Source organism: Mauremys reevesii, linkage group 8 (assembly GCF_016161935.1).
Source record: "Mauremys reevesii isolate NIE-2019 linkage group 8, ASM1616193v1, whole genome shotgun sequence".
Taxonomy (NCBI): domain Eukaryota; kingdom Metazoa; phylum Chordata; order Testudines; family Geoemydidae; genus Mauremys; species Mauremys reevesii.
The window spans coordinates 67250871-67273671 of NC_052630.1; the positions used below are offsets into that span (position 1 = coordinate 67250871).

Below are 22801 nucleotides of genomic sequence, written 5' to 3' on the forward strand. Positions count from 1 at the left end.
TAAAGACTTTATACCTTCTATATCCTCTTTAGTAGCTGATTTAGCAGAGCTACTGTATTCTAGAAGTCTGTTCTTGTTCTACATATAGACCCCCCAATGCAATTTTGAAGTTTAAGTCTGAGTTTTAGTTCTTCTGTCCTGTCTTGTTTCCATACATATAGCTGGTTGATGATCTGTGGGCTCAGTCACACAATATTGTTACACACTGATTGCATGTTAAATTCTATTGCGTGGAAATTGCTAGATCTTATTCAAAATTTGAGCATCTTATTTCAACTGAATTCCTGACTACCACAAACCTTCAGTTTCTCTTCCATTTTTCATGTCTGTGTCCTAATCACTGCTTCCCTGTTGTGATTTGTTAACACTGCAGCTATACAAATTCTGATTTTTAACAGCTGAGAGATTCCAAGCTTATCATCTGTGTGCTCTTCAGACCACCTAACCATGCATCTGAGAATACCCAAACAACATATAGGGGAAATTTTCCCCCAAAATGGTATCTTGTCCACTGCTCCACACAGCACCTTTAAACCACTGAGTGTGAGGAAAATAATTTGGAATACACCCATCAAAGAGGTAGAAAATGTGAGGAGATCCTCAGCTGGTAAATTGCCATATCTCCATCTATCCTGTAGGTGTGCTACCCCTCCCTTTGATATGACAACTGTGTGTTGCTTTTTCATGAGGCCTTATTCACAGCTCCATTATCATTTGGAAAATGTAACTTGATATTATTTGCTTTGCTTTATTGAATCTTCTGATTAGCTTTATTCTTACCACTTTAAGAGTTTAGTGCTGTTTCTCATTTGTCAGCAAGAGTCCAACATCCAAATGTAGTAACTTTTGTTGGAGATGAAGATTTTTCACCTGCATACTTCATTCTAGACTCAACTCAACTTTGTCTCTTGCATTGTTGTATCATACAAATGTATGACCTTATATGGTACTTATTAGAAAGAAAACTTTTATAAGACAAAGATTCATTTATTTTACCAGTACCTGTTTAACGGTCAGAGCATGCATAAAGCACAATGTAGTATGAGAGAAAATGTGATAAAACTTGTCTAATCTATCATAAAGTACTTACAATGTTTTACCTTCTCTAATAATTTGGCAATCGGTTACTTGGATACAAGATAAACCATACAAAAACCTGCAGCATAACATGTCATAGTAAGCGCAAAGGTGTGGGGAAAGAGAATTGGATCACTCCAGCAGGGGCGGCTCTAGGCACCAGCAAAACAAGCTGGTGCCTAGGGCGGCCAAATCTAGGGGGCGGAAAAGGCTGGGGCCGCTGCCGGCCCGTCCCCTGCAGCCGGGGGGGGGGGGGGTTGCGGCAGGCTCGGCCGGCGGACCTGCCGCAGTCATGCTTTGCGGGAGGTCCACCGGAGTCCCGGGACAACCGGACCTGCCGCAGGCATGACTGCGGAGGGGGCGCTCGTTCCGCGGCTCGGCTGGACCTCCCGCAGGCATGACTGCGGCAGCTGAAGCGGAGCCGCCGGACCCGCGAACCGTCCACAGCCGCGGGGGGTCCAGCCAAGCCACGCGGGACCAGCGGGCCCTCTGCAGTCATGCCCGTGGGAGGTCCGCTGCTCCCGCGGCTCCGGGGCGCCTCCCGTGCATGACTGCTTGGGGCGGCCAAAACGGTAGAGCCGCCCCTGCACTCCAGAACTGGCTACACAACCTTTCACCTTTTCTGATTTTAAAATCCATCTGAGATTGGTAGAAACAGTTGCTTGTCCAAGGGTCTTTGTAAAATTAGTCTGCTCTCAGTCCAGCTGACAGTAGTTATGCTGCAAACCACTGTAATGGCAGCCCTGCTAAAAGAACAGGAGTATTTGTGGCACCTCACTAACAAATTTATTTGAGCATAAGCTTTTGTGGACTACAGTCCACTTCACTGGATGCATGCAGTGGAAAATACAGTAGGAATATTATATATATATATAAAATACACACAGAGACCATGAAACAAAGGGGGTTACCATACACACTCTAACAGGAGGGATTAGTTAAGGTGAGCTATCACCAGCAGGAGAGAAAAAAACGTTTTGTAGTAGTAATGAAAATGGCCCATTTGCAGCAGTTGACAAGAAGTTGTGAGGAACAGGAGGATGAAATAAACACGGGGAAATAGTTTTACTTTGTGTAATGACCCATCCACTCCGTGTCTTTATCCAAGCCTAATTTAATGGTGTCCGTTTGCTGAATTGGAATTAATTTGCAAGTCTCTGGTTGGAGTCTTGCTGTTAGCTTCAGCAGGGAGGCAAATGGCATGTTCAAGTCAGGGTTGAGACGTGTCCTACATTGCCCGCCCGCGGTGCGCCGTTTTGAACGGACGGCCCCTTATCAGCACACGGTCTGTATAGCTTGGTTTCCGTCGCCGCCGGCGTCGCTTCTGTCCCGAAGGGAGAGGAGCGCCGAGCGCATGGATTGGGGGCCCGTCTTCTCCGTGCGGATACGCTGACCCGCCCGGTTCTCTCTGCGCTGGCAGCGGGGCTGGGGGTGGGGGGCTCGAGGCTGGCGGAGCGGGGCCGGGGCCGAGCGCGGCAGAGGGCAGGTGCGCTGGGGCGCTCGCTGGGCGGCGCCGCCGCCGCCGCCGCCGGGATTTGGGGAGGATTTTAGGGGGTTGGGGCGGATGCGCGGCCTCCCTCGCGGGGGGCTGTGGGGTTCGGGGAGCGGGAGCCGGGGGGGCCTGGCTGTGGGGGGCGGTTGCGGCTGCCGGGCTGGGGGCCGGGGGCTTTGTCGCGGGGGTTCTGGGGGCGGCTCCTGTGTTGGGGCGGGTTTGCTGGGGGCGGGTCTCTGGCTAGTGAGACTCGGAGTCGGAGGGGCGGTTCCCTGGCCGGGGGTTGTGGGATTTGGAGGCCGCTGGTGGGGGGCCGGGGGGTCCCTGCGTGGGGCAGTTGGGGGGATTCCCTGAAGGCCGTGGCAGTGCGGGAACCTAGCCCCCAGGTCAGTGAGGTGGCGGTGGTGGTGGTGTTACAACAGGGTTACCGTTTGTAGCGGGCATGAGAGGGGAGCTGGGCGTAGCACAACTCAAGTCCCAGGCTTTAGCTTGATTGCAGAATGTGTCAGGATTCATCAAAAGACTAATAGGGGGAGGATTTATTTCCTTCCAAATTTTAACTGTTATGTGTCATTCCTGTTTTGTTCTTTGTCTGTTGTTCAGTAATAGGTTTTCTTAATTAGTGGTAGCAAGTGTAGGTAGAAATTGGCACACAAAGACACTATATGGATAATAGTACAACCAATATTTATCCATAACAAGTTATTTTACACATGTATATTTATAAAAGTCCTGCTCTCACTACTTGACTTCTCACTTTGATATGCTTATCATGGTTGGAATTTGGAAAAGGAAAATATAATATGGCTACTGTTCACAGTGTGTAGTTATGAAATTTTCTAGTATTTTTCTGTTCAGTATGATTTGTAATATTTTAATCCTTTTGATAATTTACTTTAACAAATAGTTGTTCCAGTCCTGCAATTTTATCCAAGCATATGGAGCCCTATGGATCCACTTGCAGGTCTCAGGGATCTATGTTGTGCCATTGTTCAATAAATAAAGATCTGACCATAAATCAGCATTTATTGACTTACATCTATTTAATCTTCAGAGTGCTTTCTTATGTAGGATATCCTGTTACCTTTTTATGCACGTTTAATGCAAAATTTACAATATGTTATACATGCTGTATAAGGAGCAATTTATTAAGGTTTTAAATTATTAGAAATACTAATATTTACAAAAGGAAATGATGAAAGTTGGATCTTTTTCATTCACTTGAATGAAACACTTTTACTTTAAAACCAAAAATATTGTTAAATCCATGTAGTTGGTGAGGTGAAAAGATAGATTTTTTTCCTATGTTCAGGTCATAATTATTGAAAGCCATATAATTAGGGGAAAAACTAGGCAAAATTGGGATTCAGTCCTGCGGAATCTTATTCATAGCAATAGTCTTATTGAAAACAAGGCTTCTTAAGTGAGTGAAGCTCACTTGTGAGAGTCGGAGTTTGCAGGATCAGACAAAACTTAGTGATGGAGCTGTATCCATGTTTTAACAAATAAGGAGACACCTGAATTTAAACTCAGGTATTTTGAGCTTGCCTCTAGTAGAATAGTCCTTTGTCAGTTATGGTGACTTCATCCATATATTTGCTTACTGATAATGGTCTGAATCCTGCTCCCATTGAAGTCAAAGGGAGCTTTGTATTCCATAAATTAAGTAAAATGTATTGATTTTTTTTTAACACTGCTTGCTTGTATCTGTCAAATTTGGACTTCTACATATGCTAATCTCTGTATTCTTAGCCAGTAATTCTTACCTGTTAGAACAGTGTGGTGAGCTAATACTGTTGAGTACTCAGCATAAATTATTAGTAATTTTCTTTCGGCCAAAACAGTTATTTAGACAAATCTGTTTTATAGGAAACAAGTTGGGAAAAGGTTGATGTCTCATAACATTATTCAACTTCTAACCACATTTTGCAGTTTTAATTACATTTGTGGATTCTGTTGTTGTACTCAGGATGCTGGTTCCCTTGGTACTGTGTGCAACTCTCATGATAGGAAGTGGTGAAATTCAAGGTGATGAATGGATTGACCCCACAGATATGCTCAATTATGATGCAGCATCAGGAACAATGAGACGACCTGCCAAGGTTAAAAAAAGTGTCTCTGTCTCTGTATGTTACACACAGATTCTTATGTCAAAAGAACATGATTAATTCAGCACTCTTATGAGTATGCATTATGCTCATGATTACATACTGTTTTTTCCACAGGACTGTTGTTCTCTGTTCTGTTGCCCAGCCCAGCCTGCAACAGCTGATTGTTGCAAATGCCCTGGCTGGAGCATGCCCACTGAGAACGGAATCTTTGGGGGATTTAGCTGCCAAGCTCTAGCAAGTCTGCTGAGCATGTGCTAACTGTGATTTTTCCGCATCTTATAACTTGGCCAAATTGGGGAGGATTTTTATGGGGACAGCAAAAGGCACTTCCCAGACACAAAGGACCCCTCCCTGCCAAATTTCAATTCCAGAGCATGGGGCCGCTAGAGGATCTCCAAGAACATGTAAGGATTTAACATGGGTAAAACAACATATTTTTCCCTAGCCTCATTCTCAGAAATGGGGCAACTATTTTAGTTGAAATTTCCCCAAAAACTCAATCCGAGGAAGACACTTCTTTGGAACCAAGTTTATAGGCAGGAACAGAAGAGTTGGAGGGGGCCAGTGAGGAGTGGGATCTCTGGGTTTTGGTGGGGCCAAACAGCCTTGGCTGTTTCATCTCCATTATTTATGATAGAATAATCTCAGTAAGTCTCCGCAAAGTTTTCCTCCTCCTGATCTCCATGTTTTTCCACTGGAGAGGGCAAGTCTGTTTCCAAAAAAGGAAATTGGATTTACACTAAACAACAATATGTCTGGCTGCTACTTCACGCTGAGAAATGAGAGATTTCTTTGGGCATGAAAAATTATGTTTGGGGAATGTTCATGTTATAAAGAGTATAATGTAATCCGAATACTTTGGAAAATATTTACACGAACTGCCGTTAGTAAGCTAATGTTGGTATTTAATCAAGGATGCTATTAGTTCTGAATATACATCTTGGGGACATTTGCCATTTTGCCTTTAAATGTTTAGAGTTAAATTCCTTTTCATGAAAGTAATATTAAGTATATCAAGCATTGGAGAATCTGAGCTCCTACTTGTATTAAAGTCAGTGGGAAGTTTGCTGTTGACTTCAGTGGGAGCCAGAACACATCACAGAGGATTATCCTGGGACCCCATCCATCTGCTCTTTTTTCAGCATGCCTCTGCTGCTCTTGTTTGAGGGGATTTGTAGGGAGGCTATGTGCACTAAAATCCAGTTGGTTTCAGCTCTTCAGTCAGGGATCTTTTCTTTTTACATTTTGTTGTATTGGATAAGATGACCTGATTGATTAAAAGATAACATTAGCCTGCATTAACGAAAATCTTGCCTAAAACTATGACTAATTTTTTCTTTACTCTATCTGCAGGTAAATTATGATGACTCTGAGAATAGGGAGGAACCAGATGCCGTTGTGAACTTGCCAAGCACTGCAGCAGTATCAGAGTGCCATAGGAAATTAGAATCCTTAATTCAGAAGGTTTGCTTATAGCTTTATATTCATTCAGAACACTATCAGGAAATCTAAAGTATTTTCCATCTTTTTACATTTTTTTTTCTAGAATCATCAGAAATATTGGCTTGGAACCAGTGAATTACTAGAGGATTGGTCTGTTTTGGGGGGTGGGGTGCTGCTGATTAAAGCCATTCAATTTATTTTTTGTGCAGTAGTACTTGATATTTCAGCCTTTTAATGTGATTAATATGCCAAGTCTGCGGATATCTGTGTGCTGTCTGTTGTATTTTTGGCTTATTTTAGAAAGGTATTGACAGGAAGGCAATGCTCAAAATGTATGCTTTGTGTGCGATTGCCTATTTTTAAAAAAAAAACAACCAGAATACACACACACTTTGACAACGCTAATAGAAATATGTACATGAAATTTTAAACTTCAGTGGGAGAATAGATTTTTGGTTGGAATTAAATCTTCTTCCCTTCAGTGCCGGCAACTAAACTGTTGGAGCATTGTGTTAATCATGGGAACTAAAAAATTAAACTGACTAGAAACAAGGAAAATTGACCTACCTCTCTGTCACTGTGTGTGTGTAATATGAACAATGGGGGGAGGGCTAGTGGTGTGAGCGGTTTGTCAGGAGTAGGGCCACAACACATAGGCTTGTGGAGATTCTAGGCAACGTTGCAGCCCGTAGGGCAGCCCCAAAATCCTGCTGTGACTTAGGCTAGCTTGCAGAGCTGTCTAAATTATGTGGGGAGCCTTTCAATCCCTCAGAGTAGGCCAGGATCAGGGATTCCAAATATGGCTTAAAGTCACCTTGATCATGTGGCTGCTTCCCTGACCCATCTCACCCCAGGTTGAGAGTTCTGTGCTGGCCCTTTCAGATCTCACTTAATACATAACTGATTTTTATAACTAAACTTATACAAATTTTCTTCTGATCTAAACATCAAACTACTGAGGGATGAACAAATCTTTAGTTTTTCTAGTCCCAGGGATATACTGAGGTTAAGATTCAGACCACATCATCAGAGGGTTAAAAGTCCACAACATTTATGACTTTGAAACAAGTGCCATGGAAAGTAGTGTGCCATCTGTTGTTCTTAAGTACGTTACTATGATTCTATGTGATACATTAGCTGCAATAAGATTAGACTCTTCCTGTTGGTATGCATACTTCCACCTTTTCATGTTCTCTGTATGTATAAATATCTCCTGTCTGTGTGTTCCATTCTATGCATCCGAAGAAGTGAGCTGCAGCTCACGAAAGCTCATGCTAAAATAAATTTGTTAGTCTTTAAGGTGCCACAAGTACTCCTGTTCTTTTTGCAGATACAGACTAACACGGCTGCTACTCTGATAGCTGCAATAAGTTTATATTAGGCTATAGGAACTTGATTCAGTCACTGGAAACTTTATTTATCCTTTGCTTAATTAATGTGTCATTAGTGGAAGATTGTAACTTAGAATTTGCTTTATTGCTCCAGATTGAAGAGTATGAGAAGAAAGAGAAGACCAAGTTAAGTGAAAGCCGTAGCATTCATGTTTTTAGGAGATACTTGAATAAGATTTTAATTGAAGCTGGAAGACTTGGCCTTGTGAGTATTCAAATGTTAATGAAAATAAAGTAGAATTTTAACTGCTTTATATATTTTTCGTTATTACAAATCAAAACAACATAGTGATTTAAGTATTCCAGTTACTCCAAACTAAGACAAATAAGATAAAGGGAATCATAGTGAAAAGACGTTTTACAGATTAATTTATGCTATATTAAATTCAAATACATACAGTAAAGTAATGCACCTGCAACCCTAGCCCTCTTGTGCCCAGTGTGTCCACAGCTGCAGAGGGAGCCCACAGGAAGCTGGGCTGCACTCTAACTGAAGGTGTGCACTCCCCATGCAGCCTTCCCAAGTGCTGCCCTCCTGTTTGTTCATTGAAAGGCTCCAGTTCTGCTTCCAGAGAGCCCTCTACATCTACGGAGATGTGAGCAAGATTTGCCATATAGAGAAGAGAATTTAGCTGACATAATTTATAAAGTATTCAAAAGGAGATAATTGATGTTCAGAATACTTATGTATCAGTCCACTGATAGGATGCAGCCACTGCTGAGACAATGCGCATGCTACCTGTACTTTAAGAGACAAGTTCTGTTCAGTCTTTTTGTCGTTTGATAATTCCAGGTCATTAATTCACTTGTTTACAGGAGCTTGCATAAAGCAAGATCACTCAATTACTGATGATTTCATTCTGATGTCTTTGGATGTAACTTTTTCCCTATCTTGAGGCAGAGAGAGAATTTTTTCTTAAATATGAGCAAAACAAGCAGTTAACAGCATTACAAGAAAGAAGCAGATGATAACATTTCTTTTAAGGAGCAGTGAGTGCTTCTTCCTTTTTATAGTAAAGTATTCACCAATGAACAATGCCATTTTTCTCTCTGTCCTTCCAGCTACAAATTTGATTTTCCAGTCTGTTTGAGAATAGATTAGCTGTTAATACTGCAAGTGAAGAGGTGTTTTGAAATCCTAATAAAACATTTAACATGAGGTTCCACTTCTTTTTCCATAAATATTTTAATAAAGTTATGACACATGAACTTCAAAGGTATGTGAATTAGCAGTTTCATTGGTACAGAAGAGTGAACAAAAAGGCTATAGAAACCCCAGATACCAAATGTGACTCTGATCTTGCAGACTGACCCACACAGAAAGATACTTATGACCATGCATAATTAGGGCTCATCCTTAGGACTCCATATGGTAATATGGGTCTCTCTCCATAGATGAGATATACTGCAGGTTTGAGGAAAGTTCAGGTAATTCTTCATCCTTTTATTTGTCTTTTTGATAGATTTCCTATTGCAGGTAGACTGTTTAATCATTGTTTTCTATTACTTTCATTTAGCCTGATGAAAACATTGGTGATGTGCATTATGATGCTGAGATCATCCTTACAAGTCAGGCTCTTTTGGAGATCAACAGATTTCTCAATGCGGAGGACTGGAAATCAGGCGCTTTGGATGATGCAGTTAATAATATTCTGATTAATTTTAAACATCATGATTATGAAGTTTGGAAATGGAGGTTTGAGGACACTTTTGGAATTGATCCATATAATTTGCTTATGGTAAGAAAAGAAGAGATTCTCTGTACTTTTGTATTCTCCAGTGTTCTTTAATAGGCCAGCCCAGTCACTGAATATGTCCTTCTACCAGTAGATGGGGATCAAAATAAATAAAACTTATGATGCTCTTCCCCTCATAAAGTGCTGGCTGAGAATTCCTCACTTCTTTCATCCCAACAGGTGAAGATGACCTATTTGCCCAAATTAGGCATTTTTAACTTTGTTTTTCCTCATACCTTTTTCTTATAACTTTTTTCTGCTTGAGATTATCACTTGGCCTCACAGTTATTTCTCTTTCTTCTCCACCTTTTGGATCTCTGTGTGGAGTGGCCCATTGAGTTGTGCATCTTTCTTAGTCCTAGATATCCAGGTCCAGATATTAAGCTATAGGGTTTCAGAGACACCCTTGGGGAAGTAGTTTGGACTCTGTTGATGCAGCACTTGGGATTGACCTGTATAATATGCTTTTGGTGAGAGAGGAGAAAGATTAGTTTAAATATTGGAGCTTTTAATAGTTCTGTGTCTAGATTTAATAATATATGGAATGTTAAAATCTGGATTTTGAGTTTCTCATGAATAGAGAGGTATAATTCCACTGAAGGTCTGTGGTGAATTCATAAATCACAAGTTTAAAGCTCTTTATCATTCAAAATGTGCCTGTGTATTTGATTCAAAATAAAAATCCATGTATTGGAACGTTAATTATTCTTTATCCCACTCATCATGTCCCAGTGGTGCTTTAACCTCCCTCTTCAATGGTCTTTTTCTGTGCTGCCTCTCTTTTTTCCCTCCCTGCAAGGTCCCAGAGAGGAGTCTTGCTGCTGCTTTCTTATTCTGCTTAAACCACTGACAAGAATAGGTTTGCCTCACTGCCCTGCTGCAGATGCTGGAGTGGTGATTCTCTGTTAATAACCACGAGACATTTTGTTTTTAACTCTTGAACTTTGCCATTGTAACAATTCCATCACACTGAAAATGTTAAATGTAATTGAAAATAGTGAGAGATTTTGTGCCAATATAGAAGATCTTGTGATGTTATGATGGAATGACCATTAAAGTCAGGAAAAAATTTCCTTTTCCCACAGTGCAGAGGATGTCCTCTAAAAAAGAGGCAACAATCTCATAACCTGAATGTATTTGGATTAATTGAATCTGTTTCCTTATTTCTCAAGGTTTCTGTTCCTCCTGATGTTCCTTCCTTTTTGTTCAGTCCCATAAGGCATCTGTACATTTTTCTCAGTGCCTTTTTCTTTCTTTTCCTCATTCATTCCTGTTGTCGTCATCATCTCATTACTTTCCCCGTTACAATATAAATCCACTGTAGCATCCAGATCCAGCAGTTTCATTTTAGCAAATTCTACTTTGTTCTCTGAAAACTCGTATCATCTCTTGTGAGGTCTGGCTTTTCAAAATGTTGTTCTCATCTCTTTTTTTTTTTTTTTTTAACTCATAGACATGTAGACTTTAAGGTCAAAAAAGACCATCATGATCATCTAGTCTGACCTCCTGCACATCACAGGCCACAGAATCTAACCCACCCACTCCTGTAATAGACCCTTAACATCTGGCTAAGTTACTGAAGTCCTCAAATCATAATTTAAAGACTTCGGGTTACAGAGAATCTGCTATTCACACTATTTTAAACCTGCAAGTGACCTGTGCAAAAAATCCCCATGGTCTCTGCCAATCTGACCTGGGGGAGAATTCCTTCCTGACCCCAAATATGGTGATCAGTTATACAGTGGGCACATGTGCAAGACCCACCAGCCAGATACCTGGGAAAGAATTCTCTGTAGTAACTCAGAGCCCTCCCCATCTATTGTCCCATCACTGGCTGTTGGAGATATTTGCTGCTAGCAGTTGCAAATTGGCTACATGCCATTGTAGGCAATCTCGTCATACCATCCCCTCCATAAACATATCAAGCTCAGTCTTGAAGCTAGTTAGGTAAATTAAGCTGAAAAAGAGATGTTTGTAATTCTCTCTTTTTACTAGCAATAGGATTGAAAAACTCCAAATATGGTTCATGACTTTCCTCCCTCATTTACTTTTCAGATACTCTTGTGTTTGTTATGCATTACAGTAACTGTAGCTACTGAGCTATGGACACACATTGGTTGGTATACTCAGGTAAAACGCATTTTATTCATCAGTTTTCTCATCAGTTGTGGATGGAACTGGATCTACTTATATAAGGTAAATAAATCAGAAATCCTGGCTCAGTTTTTTAACAGTAAACTTTTAAACCATGATAATCCAGAGAGTTTGGGGATTATTTTTGTTACATTATAAAATACAGTTATTGTTTGCCAAAGTGAATACTGTAATGGAGACTTCAGATTGCACAAATTATTAGATTTAGATTAAAATCCCTGCTTCTACTCGCTGCAGTGAAGCACAGAGTTCAAAAAGCAATTGAGCCATCATAATTCCACTACAGAGGGTTTGAAGACTGTATGTGACTCTCCAAAGCACCATGGTGGGAGGGATTTAGGAAGTGGCTAATTGATCTGTGTACTACATTGATTCACTGGCTAAAACCCTATATAGTAGGTGTATACTATACAGTAGCTGCTGCTAAAACTCAGAGCTTCAGTAATGGTCATAGAGCAGCTGACTGTACCTTGGGTTGTGTTAGGGTAAGGATTCTCTCTCTTCAGTTCCTACCTAAAAACCCCTGCACAAAGAACATTTGCTTTGCCCAGGTATGAGGCTTTGGTCCTTAATTTGAAATTGAGAGTTTAGTTTATCGCTAGATCAATTTAAAACAAAATGGTCAGATCTCTGATGTGCTTTGGCATCTTTGGTCAAGAAGAGTCATGCAGATGTGCATTTTACAGGGACCCCATCAATTTAAAATTTACACTTCATTCAAAAGATTTTTACCTACTGTTGTTACAAATTACATCTATATTTGTTATAATAGAGATTTGAGGGAGAGGTAAATTCTCCCATTGTCCAGTTTGTTCATTTTCTGCATAGTCAGTTTTGCTGTTTCCCTATATAGTAAATTTCTCTGGGATTTTATGAGGTCTTCTTTTACACATCAACAGGGGAAGAAAAACATTTTTTAAATTGGAAAATATGGTTGTCAGACCACAAAAATTGGCAGGGGTAGTCAGGGCAGTTGAGACTGTTTGTTTTTTCACATTCTTTTTTAAACTATCCCTTTAAATAAATATGTCTAATAAAATTATTTGCACCAATCTAGAGTTAAAAAATAATGTAATGAAGCTCTTTGAACTGAAGACTGTTAAGAAAATGAACTACTTGTCCATTGAAGTTGACCTATTAAAGGAACAAATAGGCTTTGGCTGAATTTGATTTGCTGTGGTGTTTTGCTTTTGCAGATTTTTATTTTTAATACATTTTAGACCACTTTTTGGTTGATGGCAGAAAGTGAAAATAATGGTCTTTTATTCAGTGTAAACCACTTTTATCAAGGTTAATTCTGGTTCTGTTGCAGATAGCCTTTGCACAGCATCAAGCTGAAGTGGCCAGAATGGGAAATCATGACACAGTATGTGATAAGAAGATAGACTGGAGCGAGAGTCTTTTTGGTGAGGTGTTGTAGTTATGTTTCCTTTCTAATACTTTTTATTTAAAGAAAAACTGGCAAACAGTGATAAAATGAGACACAAGCCAGTGCTGGCATCACCCAAGAAGTAGCTTTTTTATTTTTATTTTATTTTTTTCTAATCTTGCATTAAAAATTCTCTGATCATATAACTGGGTAAGCCAACTAATACTTTATCTAACACATAATTAGCATGCTATTATATTTGGTCTCTAAAATTATTAGATACAGGCTTATCATAAGCTATATTCTGGTATTTCACCTCCTCCTGGGCTTAAACTTCTCCTTGCACTAACTAGTAGAATCTGTATCTGAAATCTCTCTATCCCATGAATATTCCCCAGCTGTCCTGTACCGTTCAGTACACAGTATCTTAAACTAAGGAAAGGAAAATCCTCTTGGCTTGAATTCCACTTTTCTATCCTCCAGTTATTTCACTTTATGTGAACACATGGGCTGCAGTAACTCACCAACACAAATAAACTCATACAAAAATATTCTCTTTATTTCAAACTATAACTAGATATTTTTGCAGCATGCATCCAGTTACTTTACATGGTAAATGGCTGAGCTTATTTATATAGCACACTTCTTGCCATAGCCGCTAGAAACCTTACAAGTTTAAAATACTGCATACACTTTTGTAAAACCATCCATGATGGAGAGCATGAAAGAATTACTTTTGCTGCCTACAGAAATGTTAGCAACCGTGGCTTTTTCTTAGGAATAAAACTGTGTCCATCCAGCTCTGAAGCTTGCTAGGCATGGCGGTGATGGATTATTAAGGGGAGGGAAATGCACTCCAAAGCCTTGCCACTGGTCCTGGGGAGTTCAGTAACTAACATCAAGAGCCTCTAATTGATCTGAATTGTTATTGTGGAGTGAGGGTGAAAGTTGGGTTACCGATAATTTAAAGTTTAAAAGATAATTATCAACCCCTGGAATTGCACCTGAAAACATATAGGAAACTAATACAGAGACTAGGGCTATGTCTACACTGTGCTACAGTACAGACTATAAGGGTCAGAATTTAGAGCTTATCGAAGTGTTATGCGCTAACTGCCCTGCGTGGATACTGCTGGCGCAAACTAAAAGATGTCTAGTTTGTGTTAAAGTGCAGTCCTGTTTGAAAGAGGACTACAAAGGCGAACTAGGTACTACAGAAACACCTGTGCCAGCATGGGAACTCCCCCGTCCAGCATGACCTCTCATGCATGGTGTGTGTGAGGTCACAGTGAGCAGAGGACAAAATGGCATCCTCTGTGTGGCAAAAGTTCTGGCAAAGCTGAAACATGCTGGAACACTGTGACTTGGGGGACAGACCTCCGCAGAACCCAGGGTGGATTCACAGGACCACAGGGACCCAACTTTGGGAACCACTGCTTTAAGGTACTGAACTAGGCAAATACTGCCTTCTGTACACTTTTATGATCCTCCACTATCACCCTTAGCCAGTAGCTGTCTGAAAACAGAGAGCCAACCTTCTAACAATTACAAAAGTACAAACCACACTTTAAAGCACCCTTCACAAATCCCAGTTCATCACAGATATGCAAGAAATAACATTGAAAATGCTCCAAACTCTAGTGACAGTGTGCAACATGTGCCAGATATTTCATCATCTCTTTAGACAATGCAAAAATTGCAGACCTCTTTCTTTGTTCAGGACTATTTCGTGCAAAGTGTTGAAGTCTAAAAGAGTGCTAGGAAGGATTTAATGTTAAGAAAAGTTTTCCTTCCCCCAGCCCTCTTCTGTGTTTGGATAACTTTAATTTCCAACCAGATTGATAACTTTTTAAAAAATATAATTAACTTCTGAGCTGAAATGAGGCATGTAAAATTTCAGTTAATTTTTCTAGGGGGAAGGCTTAAACTGGACTATTGGATATAAAATGTAAATGCCACCAAATGCTTAATTACATCATTATAAAATACATTTGCCACTTTTGTATATATTTGTTTTACTTTTGCTTTCTTTTAACTGTAGAATGGTTGAGAAGTTCATGGACATTCCAGGATGATCCTTGTCAGAAGTACTATGAAACGATACTAGTAAATCCCATTTGGCTAGTCCCCCCAACAAAGGTATATGCTGTTCCTAAAGAAACCATTCACCCTTCCATTTTGTATTTGGAAACAGAAGAAGAAGAAGAAGAATCCTCACATCTTGTTACTATTTCTTATTTTAGGTATTGGCTGTTACATTTACCAATTTTGTAACAGAACCATTGAAACATATAGGGAAAGGAATTGGTGAATTTATTAAAGCCCTTATGAAGGAGATACCAATGATGCTACAGATTCCAGTGTTAATCATCCTAGCTGTGGCTGTTCTGGTCAGTATATGTTCTTGATCACATTAGTGAGACCTAAAACAAAATGAATAGTTCAAGTATCCATGACAGACAAAACTACTAAAAACAACAACAACAAAAACACTGATCTAAAATTTTAGAAGCATTAGTGTATTTAGATCTGAATAACAGTTTGGTAACATTGAAGCTAAAATTTTAAAGTTGTTATTTCTTGGATATATTTTATTTTTTTCTGTGATTTACTTGTTGATCTCCTGACTTAAAACATAGCAATGTGAATTTTTCTCCATGTTCAAGATATGTGAACTATAAAAGTGCAAAAAAAAGTTTATATTTTTAAAGATTATTTCTCAACTGGTATAAGCACAAAAATTATTTGAATTAAAATAGTTCAAAATCCCAGGCTGCATGATAAATGAAAATGGGTTTAGTTTCACACCAGCTCTGGTTGGACCACATAATAGAACCTCTGCAGAAAGTGACACTTTCTACTTGAGAGGACTGAGCTAGAATTAGCAGGGACTGTTGCGGGGGCTTGCACCAAAAAACATACTATACTGCAACCAGCTCAGACCCATACTAACTGACTAGTTGAGAGCAGGATACTGTGAAATCCCATTGACTTTAAAAAATGGGACAGTAAAAACCTGAAAATATGTTTTCAGTTACAGTAATCTGGGGGGTTGTAACAAAAGTAGGTACATTTGTTCAGACGCATTAATTTAAGTTTGTTCCTAAACGCTGTTCCAAAGTAATGACATTGTGTACTTTTTAAAAACCACTTTGTCAATTAAGAGTAATTTTCTGAAGTAGGAAAGCTCTTGAGAAAATGGTAAATCATGTACTGAAATTTTCCCTTTAAACTCTATTGTGTGGAAATGTAGAGATGTAAAAGTATGTAGAAAAAGAGAAGAAAACTGTACAAGTTGCAAAAGTGAATGTCTGTTATACTTAAGGAAACAGTGTCTTTTTTTTAGGGTTTCTGCTATGGTGCAGGAAGATCAGTTGCTACACTAAAACATTTAACAGGTCCTGAGCGGAAACCATCTCCTTCACTTCCTTCAAGTGACAGACAGCACTGGGAACAAATACATTATAATGCAGGTGATTCAGATGCCAATTACAGAAGGAATGTTGGTGCCCTCAGTGGAGGACCTCATGACAGAGGAGATGATCACATGAGACTTCAAAATGGCAACAGAAGCTCTGAAGTTCTGCTGCCAGGTGGTACACCAAATGCACGAAGAGAAGAGCATCACAAGGTACCATCTAGCGTACATTAACAATTGAGCATTTAAATAGCTATTCAAGCTAAGCCTAGAATAATTTAGTTTTCACTATTTAACTGTTAAGATTTTGTTCTTATAATTTTCATGTTTAAAAAGGTGGTGTAGTTTAATTAAGTGCTCTCTTTAGAGCAGTTACCTGGTCATCTGAAAAACCAGCTTAATTCCGTTCCCCTACAGATGTTCAGAGAGAATAAATTTCTATATGAAAGGATGGTATATGGATTAACATTTCTGGTAATATATAGCATTCTGAAAGAATAAACACCATGGAGTATTAGCTTTATTTAATGGTAGTGAGCTGAAGTGGCTTAAAAGTTTTTAAATGTTGAAACCTTATTTAGATCTACAGATACTGAAATCTTGCTAACTCTTCATATGTGGTTTCTGAGTTCACTCCCAAGTCAGCCTGTGAATGAGGATTGCCAATTAAAGGAATCTGGAAAAAAAAAAAAACTTAGATTGGTCTAAGTTGTAGGTCATATTTAATGTGTTTTGTACATGAAACTAGTTCAGTTCATGAATGCTTCCTGAAATCATACGCTTTGAAAAATGCAAATTGATATTCTTCTTAGAGAAGGGAGCCATGCTTCTCAGTCTGATAACTTAGACCACTGGATAAAATACCAGCAGGTCTTAGGCTGCCTGCTCAGGTTAAATCACTTAATATGCCCAATTACTTGTCCAAATAACACAGATTATCTATTTTACAGTGTGGATTGCACCCTGTGTCTCAAGATCAAACAATTTTTAGAGTGAAAACCAATGTAGATCAAAACTGTGATAAAGAGATTGCACCTGAAGAGCAGAAACTGTGCACGCTTGGAGTTGAACAAGAGTCTGAAAAGAATTGTGAACCTCAAGCAAGTTGTAGCTTAAAAAAGGAGAAAACAAATAAGCAAAACTCAGTTGATAAAACAGGAGATCTTGAAAAGACGGAAAAGGGCAGTCTACCTCGATTAATGGAAGGCACAGAGGAAACTAAAGCATCTTTGAACTCTACTGTAAGTTTTGTCTAAACTTTGATTCATGTGTGTTTGCTTTTGTTTTTCCTTTGTGTTTATATTTTTAGTTACAAACAATCACTGAACTAAATGTAGGCTTGGCAGAATTTGATTATTTTTAAACTTTTTTCATTATCAGTTTAAATTTTCACAGTTGTGGGAAGTTACGGGCGTGTCAGACAATTATTGATTGACAGATCTTGAGATTTAAAAAGTTAGTTTTATAACCATTAAACCAAATAGTCAATGTGTCAAAATATGCAAGATAAATAGCCTTGTGTAGGTTCTCAAGCAGCATTTTTCTTCCTTTGCCTATGTAAATTTCAGTTATTGATGGAAATACTTTTTCATCAGTTTGTAGTGAAATTGATGTTTGACATTTACTGATGATAAATCTAATCCTCCTAAACCAAACTATATGGTTGATGTGAGCTCATTTTGAGCCAAATACTTCTTTGTTGGACAAAGGCCTCCATACGTAGGCACCTGTGCTTTTAGAATCCATTTGATAATATCTGGGAGTACTGACAAGCTGTACATCTCAGAGTTGTTTTTATAGTGGAACCTGTTACATTACAGGTTTGGAGGTGCTCCAGGTTTCCGCATCTGTTAAATAAGGATAATAATCCTAATGCTGGCTTTTCAACGGCCAAGAACTAGCTCTGAATTAATACAAACTATGCACATTTTTTACACAGGCCCCCCCTCCCTCTCAAATTTAAGCGAATGTTTGTTCTGAAACTAAAGATTAAATACGTAACCTGAAAATTAAAGTTCCAGAATGTTTAAACTAGAATTTCAAAATAAAACGTGGTTCTCTCATAACCTGGACAGGGTAAGCACTGAAATGCTGTATGTGTGACCCAGCACTTCAGGGCCTACTGGAGGAGATTAGGACCCACTTTGTGCTGGTATCACAGATTTGATTTAGGCTCCGATGTAACTTATTCTATAGTATAAATTGAGGGATGTGTTTGCCACAGTGAGCTGCAGTAACCTAGATTGGAGGCTAGCACGTTTAAGGTAGTTCTATTTAAAACCATTTTTAAATGCTGCTTTTCTGCATTTAATTGCATTTGAATCCCTATCCAAATAGAGCTTACTATAAAGAAAAAAAATTAACATCATAAAATATAAACATTACGATTTCTGAATAAATGTAATTCTTCTTCGAGTGGTGTCCCTGTGGGTGCTCTACTCTAGGTGTTGGTGCATCCCTCTGCTGGAGATTTCTTGCAGCAGTACTCAGTCGGGGGAAGGGTGCGCACAGGAGTTGTCTCGTGCAGCTGTTGGCACCTCCTGTAGCGCGTGCTCCCCTGACCGTCCACTCAGTTCCTTCTCAACTGTCCTCGGCTGCAGGCGGAGCTCTGCAGCAGTGCTCTCTTCGATACTTTCTGGAAGAAGAAGAAGAAGAAGAAGAAGGAAAAAAAAGTTACAAGTATATAGGGACTTCTTTTTAGTCTATACTTAGTTGCATTGTTTAGTTAGTCCTAGTCTATACTTAGTTTCATTAGTTCCTCTTAGAGGTTTTTCTTCAAAAAAAACCCAACTTTTTCTCTCCTTAACTCCCCATTTGGGAACAGTTGCTACAGTTTACCATTACAATTAACTCCCACCCTTCTCTCTCGAGAGGCAGGAGAGTCTTACCTGCACTCATGCTGGGCTCAACAGGATTTAAAAAGTGTGACTCCTGCCGTGAACCGATGCAGGTCTCTGATGGCCACAAATCCTGCATTCGCTGTCTGGGAGAAACTCACATCTCCCAGAAATGCATACATTGCACCAACTTAACAAGGGCAAGACGTGACAGGGATCTCTGCTTGAAAATGCTTCTGCTGGAGAAATCCCTCCAACCTCCGTAAGAGACGTCCTCCGAAGAGTCTCATAAACCGAGATCCCTGAGCTCTGATAAGACTCCGACTTCCAAAACTGTCAGGAAGTGAGCCTAAACCTCTCCAGTAAGGGTCTCTCAGAAAACAAGAGCTTTCCCAGTGATGTCTTTACCCTCAGTGCTCCACTCACCCAGAGTGAGCACTTATGAGGCACCGGGCTCCTCCGGCACCGTCCCTCAGTGAGCCCCAACGCACAGCATTGGAGTTGAGACGTCAAGTGTCCTCCACGGCACTGACTACCCCAGTGCAGAGTGCGGCACAGGCAGCGGCACCGTGATCGATGCTGCCTGCACTGACCCAAGACTGGCTGCTGCCTAACAAGCCGAATCCAGCACCAGTCAGTGCTCCAATGGTCAACCGCAATACCAAGGTGGGACCAGTGCAACTCCTGAGTCCTGCTGACATAGCAGTTTCTTTGGCACCGCAGTCACTACTGCTCGGCACCGAACACTCCGAGCTACATAACAAGGTACCATCCTTCATCTCCTGCACCACTCTCCATGCATACTGGCAAGGAAGGAGACGTGCAGAACAACCGTGTCTCCTCTCAACGTTCATCCCCATCACAGATGAGACCTACATGGAATGCTGTGAAGCCTAAGCTTCATCCCTCCGAGCAGTCACAGCCCTGGTATGCACAGCACTTGCCTTAGCACCTTACCCCATGCAGTGGCCACAGTGGGGTCCTTGGCCCACATACCAGAACCCGTATGATGGTCCCCCTTCCCTAGCAACAAGCGATTCCAGAGTACACCCATCATTACCACACAGAGAAACCTCTGACCCCCCGACACAGAGATAGAAGAGGAAGAGATACTATCACAGGCAGACCTGGATGATTCGCCTCCTGCCCCACGCTTATCTTCTGCACCAGACGAAGTGGCAACACTGTCTACCCCTACGACATCAGATGACCTGAAACAGTTCCAAGAACTCTTCAAAAGAGTAGCAAACAGCTAAGAAATTGCCTTACATGAGGTGCAGGAGAAACAATGTAAGTTGTTAAAAATCTTACAACCGGCATCACCAAGATTGCCTTCCCCATGGATGAGGCTGTAATGGAGCCTGTGGAGGCCGTATGGCAAACACCGGCATCAGCACCACCCACCAACAAACGGGCTGACAGAAAATACTTCGTTCCAGCCAAAGGCGTGGAATTTTTGTTTTCACACCCTCAAGCCTGTTCTCTGGTGGTAGAGGCTGCTAATCAGCGCACTAAACAGCCTCATTTCTGCTCCTCACTGCAAGATAAAGAGCACAAGAGACTGGACCTCTTTGGACGGAAAGTTTACTCAGCCACCCTTCTGCTTAGAGCTGCCAACTATTCTGCTCTACTAGCAAATTACGACTACTCTAACTATAGTAAAATACAAGAGCTCGTGGAGGACCTCCCTGAGCATAAACGTCCTCAACTCAATGCCATTATCAACAAGGGTCAGTTAATAGCCTGCACAGCGCTGCAAGCCTCAATGGATGTAGCGGACACAGCTGCCCAAACAACCGCAACAGCTGTGGTTATGAGAAGAATATCATGGTTGCAAGCTTTGGGAATTCCAAAAGAACTATAGCTAAAAGTGGAAGACCTCCCCTTCGATTGAGACGCGAATAGTTTATCCCTAACAGACGACGTACTCCATACTATGAAGGCCTCCTGAGCGACGCTGCGTACATTAGGCATACACCCACCGCCTGACAAACACTCGCTTTACACCATACCAGAGGTAACGAGATACCTCGTTTAACCGTCAACAACCACGATACTTCACTCAGAACAGACCCAAACAACGGTCTTAGAGACGACAAGCTCCATAGAACCAGGCCTCGTCCACCCATCCATCTACATCTAAGCCAGAATTTTGAGGTCGAGGGTATGCATGACCTCTCCACACCTCTAGTGCCAACAGATACCCCATCCCACAATTTTGGTCACCGCCTATGCCCATTTTACCATGCCTGGGCTGCGATAACCACAGATCAATGGGTTTTGGAGATCATATAATCTGGCTACACCATTCCTTTCACAGCCAGCCCTCCTACCCTCCGCCCCTTTCCCGTTCCTCTTCAGGGACCCCTCTCACAATCACCTTCTGCAACAGGAAGTAGACCACCTCCTACTGCTGGGTGTTGTAGAACTAGTACCACATCTATAATGAGGGAGGGGCTTTTATTCCAAATATTTCCTGACAGAGAAGAAAGGAGGGGATGGAGACCAAACAGGTTCGTACGCAACCACAGGTTCTAAATGGTCACTCTGGCCACAATAATCCCAGCACTAGACAGAGGGGACTGGTTTTCAACCTTCAACCTCCAAGATGCATACTTCCATATTACAATACATACTGGTCACAGACAGTTCCTGAGGTTTACAGTAGGACCCAACCACTACCAATACAGTGTCCTTTCCTTCAGACTGTCCACTGCTCCCCACGTAGTCTCAAAAACACTCACGGTAGTATCAGCACATTTATGACGCAAAGTAGTCATAATCTTCCCCTATTTGGACAATTGCCTTCTTAAGGGTGCCAACTGACAAGAAATGGCAGGCATGCTGAAGACCACAATAGACCTGTTTCACCAGCTAGGTCTAGAGATAAAAGAAAAAAAATCCACCCTGGACCAAACCCAGCGATTGGAGTTTATCGGAGCCAACCTAGACTCCATACAAGCCAAGGCAATATTACTAAACCACAGATTCACTACATTGACCAATCTTATTTCCATGGTGACCATCAGCCCACAAACTTCAGTGAGGACATGCCTTCAGATTCTGAGACTTGTGGTAGCTACACCTTTCATAGTAAAGTATGCCAGACTCCATGTGCGCTGTCTGCAGCACTCGTTGAGCACAGTCTATACACCCATCAAACACTCTCTCAACACACGTGTGACACTACCACCAAGGGTTATCCTCTCCCTGGGGGAGAGGATAACACAGCCAGAGAATGTATGCTCTGGGATTCCCTTTCAACAAGACCCCGTCAGTGACTATTACAACAGATGCCTCCCTGATAGGTTGAGGTGCCCACTTGGGTCACCGGAATGCACAAGGCAAGTGGTCGGTGATGGAAACCCGACTACATATCAATCTCTTGGAACGCCGCGCGATACACAATGCATGCTGACACTTCCTCCCACTCATATGAGAAACCTCAATCTCTGTTCTCACCGACAATGTGGCATGCATGTTTAACATCAATCACCAAGGAGGAGCCAGGTCTCACTCACTCACAGAATTTATGGAACTTCTGCATCTGCAACAATATAAACATCACAGCATCATACCTATCAGGGTTCCAAAACACTACAGCCGACAACCTCAGCAGACACTTCTCACAGGAACACAAGTGGGAAATCCATGACAGTGTTCTCAACACAATATTCCAAAAATGGGGTCACCCAGTAATCGACCTTTTTGCCTCAGTGACAAATCACAGATGTCCACTATTTTGCTCCAGGGCAGGCCTGGCACCGGGATTG

The 22801-nt window shown here is 41.0% G+C and overlaps 1 protein-coding gene across 6 annotated transcripts in view; it reads left to right on the plus strand.

Annotated features, from left to right (window-relative positions):
- Positions 1-2224: 2224 nt before the first annotated feature.
- The window catches only part of CLCC1 (chloride channel CLIC like 1), a 33479-nt gene continuing 12902 nt past the window's right edge, over positions 2225-22801 (plus strand). For 4 of the 6 annotated variants that reach the window (XR_005583657.1, XM_039484510.1, XM_039484509.1 and 1 more), the window contains exons 1-11: positions 2501-2563; positions 4539-4671; positions 6034-6144; positions 7609-7719; positions 9032-9253; positions 11306-11446; positions 12717-12810; positions 14815-14912; positions 15017-15163; positions 16120-16404; positions 17142-17432. Coding sequence is in view for 5 of the 6 variants with exons in the window: in XM_039484510.1 (XP_039340444.1) it covers positions 4540-4671; positions 6034-6144; positions 7609-7719; positions 9032-9253; positions 11306-11446; positions 12717-12810; positions 14815-14912; positions 15017-15163; positions 16120-16404; positions 17142-17432 (1632 nt within the window). In the remaining variant the exon portion in view is untranslated. Of the gene's footprint in view, positions 2363-2500; positions 2564-2884; positions 2956-4538; positions 4672-6033; positions 6145-7608; positions 7720-9031; positions 9254-11305; positions 11447-12716; positions 12811-14814; positions 14913-15016; positions 15164-16119; positions 16405-17141; positions 17433-22801 lie in introns of those variants that run through there. The other 2 variants (XM_039484507.1, XM_039484508.1) reach the window with 2 other exon arrangements.